A 15,758-nucleotide genomic window follows, 5' to 3' on the forward strand; every position below is an offset into this window, starting at 1 on the left:
TCTGTATAATTCATAAACACAACTTCATTCTATATCAATCGCTCCAACAGTGTGTAATGTTAGCTTTAGCCCATTAGCTGCAGCTTAGCTACTATCAAACTCATTCAGAATCAAATGTAAACATCCAAATAAATACTATACTTACATGATCCGACGCATGCATGACGAACATGTTGTAAAGATCCATTTGAGGGTTATATTCGCTGTGTGAACTTTGTAAATGCACTGTATTATAGTCAACAGCTCAGGGGGGCAGGGAGCGCGCGATTTAAAGGGGACGCAGCCTGAATCGGTGCATAGTTAATGATGCCCCAAAATAGGCAGTTAAAAAAAATTAATTAAAAAAAAATCTATGGGGTATTTTGAGCTGAAACTTCACAGACACATTCAGGGGACACCTTAGACTTATATTACATCTTGTAAAAAACGTTCAATGGCACCTTTAATTCAAAACCAGGCTTCATTCGCCCCAAAAGAAAGCATATTTACACTGTCTGAATCATTCAGACCCTCTTTAGGTCTCTGTCTTGACTTGGACTCAACTTACTCTTGAAGGTTGGACTTCAAGAGTAACTTGAACACAGCATGATGGAAACTCTTTGAGGTAGAAAATTGGGAAATTTCAATTAAACTTCTCTCACCTTTCACTTTGTCTAGAACGCAACATGACGAATGTTTTGAAATCGGAAGTGGGAAATTAAGGAATATTCCCACATCCAACTTTGTCTGGAAGGCCGCATAAATGACAACAATCAATAAATTCTCCAAAGTATCACCAAGAAGTAGCACCAAAAATTGAAGCTGCAATATGGAGCTTCAAGACGACAAGGAACAACGTTAACAACCCATTTCTACCATAAATTATAGGGTATAAATAGCAAGTAGGGCTGGGTAGAAAGACGATATATATCATTACCACGGTATAAAATGTCTATGAGATTGTGAGATCTTGTGTATATCGTGGCATGTAAATATTTAGCACTATTGACATATCATGATATATTTCGTTATTGTGAAATAAGAATTTGGTCATGTCGCCCACCCCTAATAGCAAGTAATAAAAAGATGCAGGGTGGGACTTTATAATACCCAGAATATCAAAATCAACTGAAGGCGGCAGATCCTTTTCCTATTTAGCACCTAAACTCTGGAACAATCTTCCTAGCATTGTTCGGGAAGCAGACACACTCTGTCAGTTTAAATCTAGACTAAAAACACATCTCTTTGCTCTTGCATACACATAACACATTATCAATACATTAACATTTTTTCAAATCCGTTAAAGGATTGTTACGCTGCAATAATTAGGTCGGCCGGAACCGAGAACATTTCCTATAACACTAGATATACCTGTACATCAGAATAAGAATGGCATCTACGCTAATATCAGTCTCTCTGCTTATCCTGAGGTTTGCCGGGTGCTGGATCCAGGCCGTATCCAGATCAGATGGAGAACCTGTGTCTGGACCGGACTACAACGTAGCCCAGGAGACAATGGGCCTACAGATCCAGTTCTGGCTGCATCTATAATTCAGATTTTTAAATCTCTGTATCCGCTTACATATATTTATATATAATCTATTTTTAATCTCTATAATAAAAATGTATAATTTAGATTTTGATCTCCATATCCATTTACATATATTATATATATCTTCCAAGGGGTTTTTTCCCTCCTAGGACTTTTTTCCCCAGTGTTAGCACGCTGGGTTTTTCTCCTAGGGGTTTTTTTCCACCCCTGGGAGTCAGCCGACATTGGCTTAATGTAGCACCATCTTGTATATGTTACATATTACCACGCTTGCTTGTACAGCTTATTTTTAACCACTTCTCTTTTTTCTGTGCTTCTAATATGTAAAGCTGCTTTGAAACAATTACCAATTGTAAAAAGCGCTATATAAATAAATTTGACTTGACTTGACTTGGCCCAAGCCTAGTTATGAACGGGGCCCACTAAGGTCCTCTAAGGTCATCTAAGGTGGCTTCTCCACCAGTCGCTGATGGGATACGCATGGAACCATTTCTAAGTAAGCTGCTTCAGAACTCCATTCAGAGCTTCCTTTAATTAGTCATCTCTGTAGTCCCTCAGATGCAACAGACAAACACGGATTTACTTGCAGCTATGAAGAGAGAAAACAGCAAAATGAGACTCCTAGTGTGTTGCCAAGTCTTTAGCTGGCCAGACAAAGCTCTGACTGTTCACAGTCTCTTAGCAGCCACTTCATGCACTGGTCTAGGTAGCAGCACTTCAGCCTCCCACGCTCAGGGTCAGGGCCGGCTCCAATTCGTGATAACACAACTCAAAATATTCAGTACAGATCTGTGATGAAAACAGTGAACTCCAGACCTGGCATGCTGGCCCATTAGTCTGCTGCACTGATGTTCTAATCTAATTTGGCCACATGCTGGCAGTGCGGTCTGTCTAATAGGCAGCCAGAGGAAGAGGGAAGAGTGAGAAATGCTGTAAAGATGGAAACATCCTCTGTCAGCAAAGCTCTGGGTGTGCCTCAGCCGAGAGATTAGAGCCACTTTACAGCCATTAGTCACCTTCCAGTAGGAACAGTGCAGTCATGACTGATCTGCAGCAATCAGCACTGAGGCTACAGTATTACAGTTTGTTTCTGGAGCTACTACAATTATCAGAGTTGAATGATCAATTGATATGTCTCAGTTTGTCTAAAATATAGGAGTGAGAAACTTTAAACACGTGGCCTCTATGACATGAGTGACCAGTGGACCATTTGCACGGTTACTTCCTGGTTTTTGTTAAGCCAGCTTGGGTATTTCCAGTGAACTGTTAGCTGTCATTCTGTACATCAACACAAAACCATCAATGGTTGACTTTTTAATGTTGTATTTATATTTTAATGCAGTTATCACACTTGCCTAATTTTCCAATAAACCAGTTTTATTGATTGCAATAAAGACGAAGCTAATGGTAGACACGCACACGCAACATTTTTCCAGCACTTCAAATGTTATTTTTAATGTGATGAACAAAAACATTATTTGTTCATCCTTCTAAGATTGTCCACATTTGTAAAACCGAACGTTTCAAGATGTAGGAAGTCCAACATTTGATAGAAAACACTTATTTAAAAATAAAAAAGACATTATACTATAACCATCAAATGGCAGCAGAGGACCATTTATTAGGCATTTCCTGTAATAGTTTTTCACTCAGTTTCACTTTTGAATAAATATTAAACATTATAAAATCACTAGGTTCAAAAATACATTTTGTCAAGGTGAAGTATGAAGTACTCACGACATCTCATGAAAAACAATAACTTTTCTTGTGAATGAATTACAAAGAAAGCAATTGATGATTCAATCATCAATGATTGACACTCTTATGTGAAAACTCACATTTTGTTCAATGAATCTAACTAAAGTGCTCAATAAAACTTTAATTTACAGTGCACTGCTCCATTCAGCTCCCGGATGGCCACTGTCCTGCAGAGTTTAGCTCCAAAACAACTGCCTGGAAGTATCTAGTGATCCCGAAGACCTATATTAGCTAGTTCGGGTATTTTATTAATCTCCGAAGGTGGCCCTCCAAGAATAAGATTTGGCACTACTGAACTATGGCGTTGACAGGTTTTGCTCAATTAACAGTACGCAACACATGAGCTGCCACTCATTGGTGATATAGTGTGCAGTAGCATTTGACAATGGCACATGATGGCATGGGTTGCAAATCCTGTGCAACAAACCCACGATAACCTTAGAAATTCACCGTGCTCTTTTCAATATTTGTGGAAGTTTACTTGAGGTTTTGTGTGTGTGTGGGATTGGCAGCAAGCAAAGCATACCATTCCATCTCTGCTTTTTGTGGACTGATTCATCCATCACTGAGTAAGTTTTCCCCCAAACTTTAATACAACACGCTACAACAGAAAGCTTTCTCACAGACAGCACCCTGTTTTCAACATAACTGTCCTGTTATTCTCATCTCCATCTTTGGAGAGAATCCTGATTGACACTGTAAGTGGAGGGTGTGTGTGAAGAACTGGATGTGAGAACAGGCCTCTGTTGACCCTGTAAATAAGCCTGTCTTACAGCCATTCATAAAGCCCACTGTGATTCCCAGACAACTCATATGAATGGAGACGAGACCTGAAAATACACTCCACTGTACGGCAATTAATCCCATCAACACCTGCTGATTAAAGTTCTAATATGATTGGCAGATTATATCAGTCTAATAACTCTAGGTTTAGCACTTCACAGTGGGCAGTGTTTGTGCTATGAGGGTGAGAAAAACAGAATTGGTATTTGCCAAATAAGAGATCTATTGCTAATTGTTACTCAAAACAAGCCTAATCGTGTTTCGGGGCGGGGGGGGGGTTCCCCTGGTAAAATTCATACTTTGTATGTGAAGGTCGCACATGCGCATTTAATTTTTTTTTGCAGTAATTAGTTTACTGCACAAGGTTGCAACCGTGCCCTTCATACCCACAAGGTAGTCAAAGAAAAACTGCATAAACAGAACAGAGCGGAACGCATGCAAGCTACAGCGACAATGGAGGCCTATATAGACGACCATCATTTGTACAACTCTAGCATGAAAGAATACAAAGATATTTACATGGGTTGTAACCGGGTGTGTCTCATACATCCTGAAAAGTGAAGCTGCGGGCTCTTTGATCGCCCCCTGGAGGCTGGATGCAGTACAGGTCATAAACCCCGCCCTCTCAATGCAGTCGAATGAGACTTCAGTGAAAACTTAAAAATAAATTCTGCTTCAAATAAAACTTTCTGAAAGATGGTTTTGATCATTTAAGGTAGTTGTTATCACGCTGATATATATTCAATTGTTCGTTTTTGTGATGATTTAGATTTTAGCTAGCAATTTGATGCTATAAAAACGGGGCGTGTCGTCATGATTCGAAGTTGATTGACAGCTTGTCTGAGGACTGTCAGAGCTTCAAGGGGAGATTGAAGATGTATTAACTAACTGTTAATTTTCGATTTCTTTGTTATTTAACACCAACAAAATGAGTTGTTCAGCAGTAAACTGTACTAACCGACCTACAGGATCTGACGGATATCTGAACTTTTTTTCTGTAACATTAAATGTGGGCGTTATAAGCTAATTAATAAATGTTATTAGTTAAGATAACACACCTAATGTTAACCATGTCGGGAAAAAGCAGGTGATCGTTATCTGGCAGTTACTTATTATTTTTATGGGTATAAAATAATAATTAGCAGGACAAAACTAATGATAGCCTACTCTAATTACAGCAATCGATCTCCTGTAACGTTAGTTGAACTTGATTTAAAATGGCAGGACCGTTTCTGACGATTAAGAGTTGTTTCTAGTGGCATATTATATTGATTTTATCTACTGAATTTGCTGTTTCAAAAATATTATTGCTCTAGAAACAGAATAGCCTATTATTTTATAGGTAGACTTTTAAATTGTGTATAATTTTTATAGTCTATTTAAAATACATGAATGATGATGCAGTCGTCTGGGGCGGAAGTTTGATATCGCGACTCCGCCTCCGGCTCCACTGACGATTCCTTCTGCGCATGCCCAGGCTCCAAACTTTTTTTTTTTTGACGTATTGCGTAACGTGTCAGCGCCCATTCATCAGCCCATTTTGGCTTCAGTTCAATACAATGGAAGGAAGCGGCGTCGCGTCGTCCATCTTTTTTTACAGTCTATGGTTGTAACTCATGGCGAGAGATTGCTCAAAACTGTGCATGCGTCGAACGGCTGTGTACGCGTACGAGTCAAGTGAAGTATACTTTGCAAGGCTGTGCATGTATGCAAGCATATGCGTAAAAAACAAAGTTTACCCAGGGTGTAGCGAAGCGCTGAGCACCTATAGAGAGTATGCATAGACGTCACTTTCCCGCCTGAACACGCTCCCTCAGCTGGACTGAGTGGCAAACGAACCTGCTGCATGACTGGATTTAATAGGGGAAACTGTGAAAATGCGAGTAAAACAAACGATTACGCTAAAGTTTGGGCTCGAAAGTGTTCCTTATGACATGTCAAATAAACCTAATCCATGGATATTAACATGCAACCAGGAATCGTGTTTCCTGACATTTATATGTGCCTGATTTCGACGCTGGGGAAATAAATAAAGCAAATCTGCCCTAAATTTAGTTTAGTTTTTGTCAGTGTTTATTTAAAAACACCCAATTATGCCGAATATAAGATGGTAAATATTTAATTGATGAGTTGTCAACACTATATATAGGGTATGATTTTACCCCAAAATCCAACATTTTGACAAAATGATGTTTCTGCAAAACATGTTTCCTTGCTTGGAGTCCAGTTGTTTCGGTGAATTGCAGTGATCCATTTGCTTCGTTTTACTCTAGCTTTCAGCAGTCTGTAAAAATATACCTCAGATTTTGTGTCAAAGCTGTTTGTACTGTCAGTCACAAAGCTCTTTCCCATTTTGGATGCGTTTCGTGTGTTTTTCGCGGCATTCACGCTGAAAACCAATGCTGCCACTTTTGCCACTCAGTGGGCGTAACTGCAGTCATAACGGCCGACGGTGACGTCACGTGCATACCCTCTATTTCACGCTGAAGCGCTCAACGGTCAACGGTCAACGGTTTTTATACCAATCACCGAGAGTTGAAGAATGTTCAACTTTGGGTAAAACGCAGCGCTCATCATTGTCACTTTTTACCCAGCCGTCCAATCACAGGGGAGGAGGGGCGGGACAAATACAACACCGACCAACCGGCACGTTCTGCTTGTACAACGTCAACAGAAGACAACAAGCAGCATAATAATGGAGCAAAATCATTTAAAACAAGAGCCAGAGCAAATTCTTTTACATTGTATCAACATTTTTATATAGAAACAATACAGAAACAAATTATCTGTGAAATGAGATACTCCCACTGATATTCCGTATCATACCAAGTAAAGCGTCTCAACTGAAAGAAACAAGCGCCCACAGCTAGGCATTTTCAGCTGGCTAAAAACGCTTTGGTGGACACATGACCTTAGGACCATAAAAGATTGTAATGCAGTTAGCATTGAAGCAAATGATGAATCAAGTGTGATTCTCTAGTCCTGATGTACAACTACAGTTACTTGCTGTTACTCAACTAACCTTGATCATTCAAACCATTCAAAATAGGTATAGGCCAGGGGTCGGCAACCCAAAATGTTCAAAGAGCCATATTGGACCAAAAAAACAAAAAACAAATCTGTCTGGAGCCGCAAAAAATTAAAAGCCTTATATAAGCCTTATATGAAGGCAACACAGGCTGTAAGTGTATATTAGCTATATTAGCCTACTATCAAAATGACTAAATAGGCTACAAATACATAATGAGGTATTCCCGAGGTATATATTTAAAAACTGCTGAAAGCTACAGAAAAAAAGAAGCAAATGGATCGGTGCAATCCACAGAAACAGCTGGACTCCAGCAGAGAAACATGGATTTGCAGTTATCATTTTGTGTCAAATTGTTGGATTTTGAGGTAAAATCATTCCATATATATTGTATTGTTATATATTATGTTGACAAATCATCTATTAAATATTTTCCATCTTATATTCTGCATAATTGTGCGTTTTAAAATAAACACTGACAAAAACTATACTATAAAACTATATGTTTTAGGGATGGACAATATGACGATATATATAACATTGATATAACGTTAAGTAATTACGCGGATTTAAACCTAAGTTACCTATATTGTAGTTATATAAAATATTCACAGGCAGATTTGCTTTATGTATTTCCTCGACGTCAAATCAGGCACATATAAATGTCAGGAAACACGACTCCTGGCTACATGTCAATATCCATGGATTAGGTTTATTTGACAAGTTGTAAGAAACACTTTCGAGTCCAACCTTTAGTGTAATTCGTTTGTTTTTACTCGCGTTTTCGCAGTTTCCTCTATTAAATCCAGTCACGCAGCAGTTCTTTTGCCAATCAGTCCAGCTGAGGGAGCGCGCTTTCGGCGGGAAAGTGACGTCGATCGCTATGACGCAAATCTTCGTTGACAGAAATGTTGAAATTTAATATTTATTATACACATTTTTACAGCATTGAAAAACGTTAAGAATGTTTGTGTCATGTTTGTCCTCCTACATAAACCACATGAAAACAAAAAAAATATATTTTTTCCATTTTAATACATTTTTGAAAAAGCTCCAGGGAGCCACTAGGGGGGCGCTAAAGAGCCGCATGCGGCTCTAGAGCCGCGGGTTGCCGACCTCCGGTATAGGCTATATGATGAAAATCTTATATGATGGCATGTCTCAACAATATCAAATAAGTGTTGTTCTAAATATCAACATGACGCTCTTACAGCCATAGGTTGCAGAGCTTTTTATATTGGCACCAGCAGCCAGTGGGTTTGACTGAAGCCAGTAATGACTTACTGACAGCATGAGGTTTACAGAAGAACTCCGTGGGAGAGTTTTACGTCTCCATGATGATCGCATGGAAACGCATACACGAAGAAGAGGGGCAAAAAAAAAGAGGTGAACAGAAAACAGATATTAACTAGTCAGTCACTGTGAGAGACAGACAATGCTTAATTAAAACTCTAGACAGACTAGGACAAAGCAATGGAAATGAGATTGAGAGAGAGAGAGAGATATATCAAAAGTGAAAATTTCTGACCTGAGATATGTGGTTAATGGAGGACTCCATCCTGCGCAGCTGTGAGGCCTGGATATCCAACAGCTGCAGGACATTGTTGGCTAAGGCATTGATCTGATAGGCCACGCTCGCCAGGGATTGGGTGGTGTAGGCTTTGGTCTCCTCCAAGGCTTTCCTCTTATCCTGTGCCTGCGGGTCAAGGTCAGAAAAACCTTTTAATGCACATTTTCACAATAACAGCAACCTATACACAGTCCCACACACAGTCAGTATGCTGCAAACAAAAGCATCCATTCCAATCTGACTGCCTGGTAACTTCTGGAAAACTGCACAAGTTTTTAATCAGTCTTGGGAAAACAAAGTCATGTTTACATGGTGCTACAGTAAGCAAAGTAATGATCAAGACACTGGATTTGACAAAGTTTGCAACTAGGGGTGTGATGAGATCTTGCGAGATGAAAATGTGACAAGATTTCTCGTCGAGGTGAAAAGCAGTCTCGTGATATTTCCATGACGGAGCGTGAGGGTGAAATTAGGATAGAATATGCCACTGCTACGTTTACATTACACCTCCACTGTTGTTTTGCTTTTTATAAAAATAAAAATAAACATTTAATTCAGTTAGATAACGGTTGCTTCAATCCCATCCAGCTCATCCAACACGAGCTGCAGAGTCCTACGTACTGTAGTAAGTGACGGGATGACTGACAAGACCATGGCGGAGGATTCATGCACAACAAATTTCTTATCTTGCAGAATGTGCACTCAGCACCGCTGCTCTCAATTCACAGAGTAAAAGAAGTCAAACGTGAGATATTGGGAACGTATCAAAGTTTAATTCGAGTTTGCTGAGGTAGTTGGCGAGCCAACCCAGTGTGACTGTACCCAATGCTACAGTAATGTCTGGATAAGCTGCCAGTTCCTGACATTTAGATGTGCCTGATTTTGACGGCGGGGAAATACATAAAACAAATCTACGTGTGAACGCTTCATATAAATACAAAATAGGTAGGTCTAAATCTGAGTGATCACTTTTATCAATGTTATATTATATATATATATATATATATATATATATATATATATATATATATATATATATATATATATATATATATATATATATATATATATATATATATATATATATATATATATATATATATATATATATATATATATATATATATACACAGTACAGTCCAAAAGTTTGGAACCACTAAGATTTTTAATGTTTTTAAAAGAAGTTTCATCTGCTCACCAAGGCTACATTTATTTAATTAAAAATACAGTAAAAAACAGTAATATTGTGAAATATTATTACAATTTAAAATAACTGTTTTCTATTTGAATATATTTCACAAAGTAATTTATTCCTGTGATGCAAAGCTGAATTTTCAGCATCATTACTCCAGTCTTCAGTGTCACATGATCCTTCAGAAATCATTCTAATATGCTGATCTGCTGCTCAATAAACATTTATGATTATTTTCAATGTTGAAAACAGTTGTGTACTTTTTTTTTCATGATTCCTTGATGAATAGAAAGTTCAAAAGAACAGCATTTATCTGAAATACAAAGCTTCTGTAGCATTATACACTACCGTTTAAAAGTTTGGGGTCAGTAAGAATTTTTATTTTTATTTTTTTGAAAAGAAATTAAAGAAATGAATACTTTTATTCAGCAAGGATGCATTAAATCAATCAAAAGTGGCAGTAAAGACATTTATAATGTTACAAAAGATTAGATTTCAGATAAACACTGTTCTTTTGAACTTTCTATTCATCAAATAATCCTAAAAAAAAAATTGTTCACAAATATTTTGTACAATTGTACACATTAAATGTTTCTTGAGCAGCAGATCAGCATATTAGAATGATTTCTGAAGGATCATGTGACACTGAAGACTGGAGTAATGATGCTGAAAATTCAGCTTTGCATCACAGGAATAAATTACTTTGTGAAATATATTCAAATAGAAAACAGTTATTTTAAATTGTAATAATATTTCACAATATTACTGTTTTTACTGTATTTTTAATTAAATAAATGTAGCCTTGGTGAGCAGACAAAACTTCTTTTAGAAACATTAAAAATCTTAGTGGTTCCAAACTTTTGGTCTGTACTGTATATATATATATATATATATATATATATATATATATATATATATATATATATATATATATATATATATATATATATATATATAAAGTTTCAGTTACAAAGATTTTAAATAACTCTGAAACAAACAGAATGATGAAATCTGCCTTTCAAACCACAACCGCAATATCGTAATATAGTCCAGCCCTAAAATTAGTATAGTTTTTGTCAGTGTTCATTTAAAAACACCCAATTATGCTGAATACAAGATGGTAAATATTTAATTGATGAGTTGTCAGTAATATAATAATACAATATATAGGGTATGATTTTACCCCAAGTTCTAACATTTTGAAACAAAATGATAACTGCAAATCCACGTTTTGCTGCCTGAAATCCAGCCGTTTCTGTGAATTGCAGTGATCCATTTGCTTCTTTTTTCTGTAGCTTTCAGCAGTCTGTAAAAATATACCTCAGATTTCTTGTCAAATCTAGTTGTACAATCAAATCACAAAGCTCTTTTCCATTTTGAATGCTTTTTGTGTGTTTTTCGTGGCATTCACATTGAAAACCAATGCTGTAACCGCACTCACAACGGTCAATGGTGATGTCACATTCACACCCTCTATTGGGTAGAAATTGAGTAAAAAGTATGTTTAAAAATCCTTAAACCTTGTCCAGTAAATCATAAAGTCAAATTCTATTGTGGACCAGTTCATCTTAAATCTTAATATGTAATCTTAAAAACAAATAGCATAACATCACACATTTCAAAACAAATAAAGGACGTTAAACAATGAAAATACATTTAGATTGCAAAACAACTAGAAATATAATTGCATGAATATTTTATAACATTATTAATAATAATGATAATAAAGTATGTTTTTATATATTATAATTAAATGTATTTAGTATACTGTCCAAAGCTGAAATAAAATACAAATTTTCCTGTATTTTGGTTCTTTATATGGGTTATCAGTAGGGGTGTGACGAGATCTCGTGGCACGAGATCTCGCGAGACTAATATGTGACGAGATTTCTCGTCGAGGCGAAAAGTAGTCTCGTGATGTTGCCATGACAGAGTGTTAGGATGATTAGGAAAGAATATGCCACCGCTTCATTTACATTACGCCTCCACTGTCATTTTGCTTTGTATTTAAATAAAAAACATTTAATTAAGTTGGATAACGGTCACCGCCGCTCCATATTTACCGAGTTACGCGCGATCGCTGAAAGTGAAAGTAAACGCGAGCGCGCATTCAAACGCGATTTCAATACCCGCATTTTGAAAGCGGCTCCTTGATAAATGCAAATATCTCTCAATATGAAAGCTATTTTAGGCTGGGCAGTGTAGTTGTAACCATCTCTTAGCTCTGTATCAGAGAAAAATTTGGTCTTATTTGAATATTGAGAGAGTGTGATTATGGTTGCACTTATTGTAAAGTGTTAGGCTACCATAAAAGATGATTAACAGTTTTCTCTTAATCCTAATAAGCACAAACAGTAAGGTTTCATTTGTTAACATTAGTTAATGCACTGTGAACTATCATGAACTAACAATAAATGACTATTTTTATTAACTAACATAAACAAAGATTAATAAATACTGTAGCACATATATTGCTCATTGTTAGTTGAAGTTGGTTAATACATTAATGTTAATAAATGAGACCTAATTGTATAGTGTTACCATTTTTACTTATACTGTTTTTATTTCTATGATCAGTTTGTGGAAAGGAGTTCAGTTAGGAGGTCAAAGGTTGCAGAAGCTCATAAATCATGTACAGTAAGGTCTGAAGAGACTGAAATCATACAGAAGAGAAGTCAGTCAGTTGAGTTAGTGGCAAAACCTTTTACAGTGCTTGAGTATTGTTGTCTTTTACTGCATATGATAATTCATACTCAGAAAGTAGAACTGAAATGACATTCATTACAAAATGATTAGTTAAAACATTTCAAATACACGTGCAGAAATTTTTCTAGTCGTGTATTTCGCCATTGAGGATTTCTTAAAAATAGTGTGTAAAAATCTGGTCTCGTCTCGTCTCGTGAGATACCTGTCTCGTCACACCCCTAGTTATCAGACAATTAAACAAAATTAAATGGCATTATTGGGGAACACACACATATATATATACATATATATATATATATATATATATATATATATATATATATATATATATGGGTCAATGACGTGACGGGTAATTTTTTGGTCCAAAGGCCTTAATAATAATAAAAAACAAAGATATGACATCCAAAGTAAGTAAGGTAGTACAACTAGATGTCTTTTATTAAATCCAAAAGTTTTTAATTATATTTTGCTACATATGAAGGTATTTTAAAGATTTTGAAGTGTCAAAAGGTCATTCGGTTTAACCGTCCAAAGACCAATACAGCCATTTCATTTGTGATTAAAACATCTTAAAACATAAATAAATGTATATATATTTTTTATTCTGGCATGATTTTATAACATCATATATCAACATAGTGCAAAATTATATTAAAATTATGTGTAGAAGTCGTTACTTTGTTTTGAGAAAGAATGTCCGGAAAAATGAATTTCATTCGGAGTAACCAATATAAAGGGACTATTTTGGATCAAGTTATGCGGTCAATATCATGTGACAGGATGTGACATCATTCAGACACCTGCAAAGGACCACATGGTCATGAAGCAAAGTAACTAACTCTCTCTTAACTATTTGAAAAATTCATATTTTCACTTGATCATACGCATGTCCCAAAACATCAGGTCATTCGGTGCAACCGCTATAAAACATGGAAAATGTTGTAATATTTTACAAAGTTGTACTAAATATAAAATGTTTGAATGTCCTTTTGCTAGCTAGCTAGATATCAGCCTGTTAGCATTGTTTGAAAATACTGTCATGTGGTATAACCAAAAGTGTCATTCAGTAAAACTGAAATTTTGGTTAAACCGAATGATGTTTTTGGTGACAAATTGTCAATCTTGTAAAAAAAACAAAAAAAAAAAAAAAACAACAACAACAATAATGACAAAAGCGATGTTAATTGATTATTAAAACCATATAATCTAACACTTAATAATACTTAACACTTCAAAATTAATTATATCTCCATTATGGTTTTTTTTTTTATGCTTTTAAAAACTTTATTCATAAATGACCCATATATCACAGCCATACATATACAACCGCTATAAAACATGGAAAATTTTGTTATATATATATATATATATATATATATATATATATATATATATATATATATAAGTTTCAGTTACAAAGATTTTAAATAACTCTGAAACAAACAGAATGATGAAATCTGCCTTTCAAACCACAACCGCACAGAACTGAAACTCAGTTTTTATATGTGGTATTTTCTCAGTTCTCGAATTGGCCTACCTCTGTGGTAAACCATGATCTCACGGAGGTAAACTATCTATCATGCAAGGCCTTCAGAGAAAGAACTTCAAAACCTGACGCACGTGCAGATAAAACTGCATTTCGTTAATTACAAGCCTGTTTATACTTTTTAAATGAATAAAATATTGCAAAAAAAAAACTTACAAAGCTTATCAGTTATAAACGTTTTTGCTTTAACACATGTTAAAATATAAACTTCTATGTAAGGAATATATGGACCAGATTTTCTGCCTGAAAGAAAGAAGAAGCGCTTCCTCCAGAAAACATTAAAACAGCAAAGGCCGTTTGATAGAGAAGACAGATAATTCTGTATTAAATACAACATACTGTACAACCAAAGACATTTACACACGGCAGCTCTACAGGCATTCCCCATTGTAAATTATGTGATGAAGGTATGCAATAATATTGTTTTACAGATGTTCCACTGGAACAGCTGTTCTTCGGACAAAAGTCATGCTATTTTTAGCAAGTGTTTGGCAAGAGAAATGGACGTCGTTACACTAGAGATGCACTTCCCATAGTCTTGCTTTAAGAAGCATTGAATTCACACATACTGGAAGGGTTGGAAATAAATGCGTGTCCACAGTAGTTTCAGTAGCTGAAAACCAACTCTAAGCTGAACATTTTAAACCCTGTAAGAAGATTCAGACTTCATTTTAATGGTGCTGAACAAGATGTGCGAATAGGATCCAGCATTCTCCACAGACAACTTAAAAAGGATCGAAAGATACCATATAAAGGCAGGTTGTAATCTCATATCTCTTAAACAGAACATTTGGCCCATTTCCAGTCTGGACTGTTATCAGAATCTGGTATTATTCTGTTTTATGGCTGATCTGTTGATTGAATTATACCTATGATGTATCTGTAAATCTCATAGTCCACATCTGGCTAAATGTAATGTACATAAGTAGGGCACTTTTTGGTTTGAAGAAAATGTCAGGTTTTTTTTGGATTCTTTGATGAAAGGAAAGTTCAAAAGAACAGCATTTATCTGAAACAGAAAGCTTTTGTAACATTATAAATGTCTTTACTGTCACTTTTGATCAATTTAATGCATCATTGATGAATAAAAGCATTCATTTCCTTATTTATTTATTTATTTTTAAATAAATAAGTCTTACTGACCCCAAACTTTTGAACAGTATAATGTTATAAAAGCTTTCTATTTCAGATTAATGCTGTTGTTTTGAACTTTCATCACATTAGAATGGTTTCTGAAGGATCATGTGACACTGAAGACTGGAGTAATGATGCTGAAAATTCAGCATTGATCACAGGAATAAATTACACTTTACTATATATTCACATAGAAAACAGCTGATTTACACTGGAATAATATTTCACATTTTTTTAGTGTATTTTGGATCAAATAAATGCCTTTGTGAGCAGAAGACACTTTTTTAACGATAGTGTTTATGATGGTTACATGACACCATTTTAGAAACATTGAACTGAAACTTTTCTTTAAAATGGGAAGCGTTTTTCTAAACCATATGAAAGCAACGAGAATACTAAAAGTAAGTTTCTAAAAGAATTCTTTATCATCATCACCAATCTTATTTGACATTGGCCCATGGATCTGATTCTTCAAGACCCCAGAATGTGGGAGCTGATAAGGCGAATGTG

General features: G+C 35.7%; 1 protein-coding gene across 1 annotated transcript in view; it reads right to left on the reverse strand.

Moving 5' to 3' along the window:
* abi1a (abl-interactor 1a) overlaps nucleotides 1-15,758 on the reverse strand; it is a 79,030-nt gene that overhangs the window by 45,979 nt on the left and 17,293 nt on the right. The window contains 1 exon segment of the mRNA XM_048175346.1: nucleotides 8,629-8,796. Coding sequence (XP_048031303.1) covers nucleotides 8,629-8,796 — 168 coding nt within the window.

Source organism: Megalobrama amblycephala, linkage group LG22, assembly GCF_018812025.1.
Source record: "Megalobrama amblycephala isolate DHTTF-2021 linkage group LG22, ASM1881202v1, whole genome shotgun sequence".
In the NCBI taxonomy this organism is placed as follows: Eukaryota; Metazoa; Chordata; class Actinopteri; order Cypriniformes; family Xenocyprididae; genus Megalobrama; species Megalobrama amblycephala.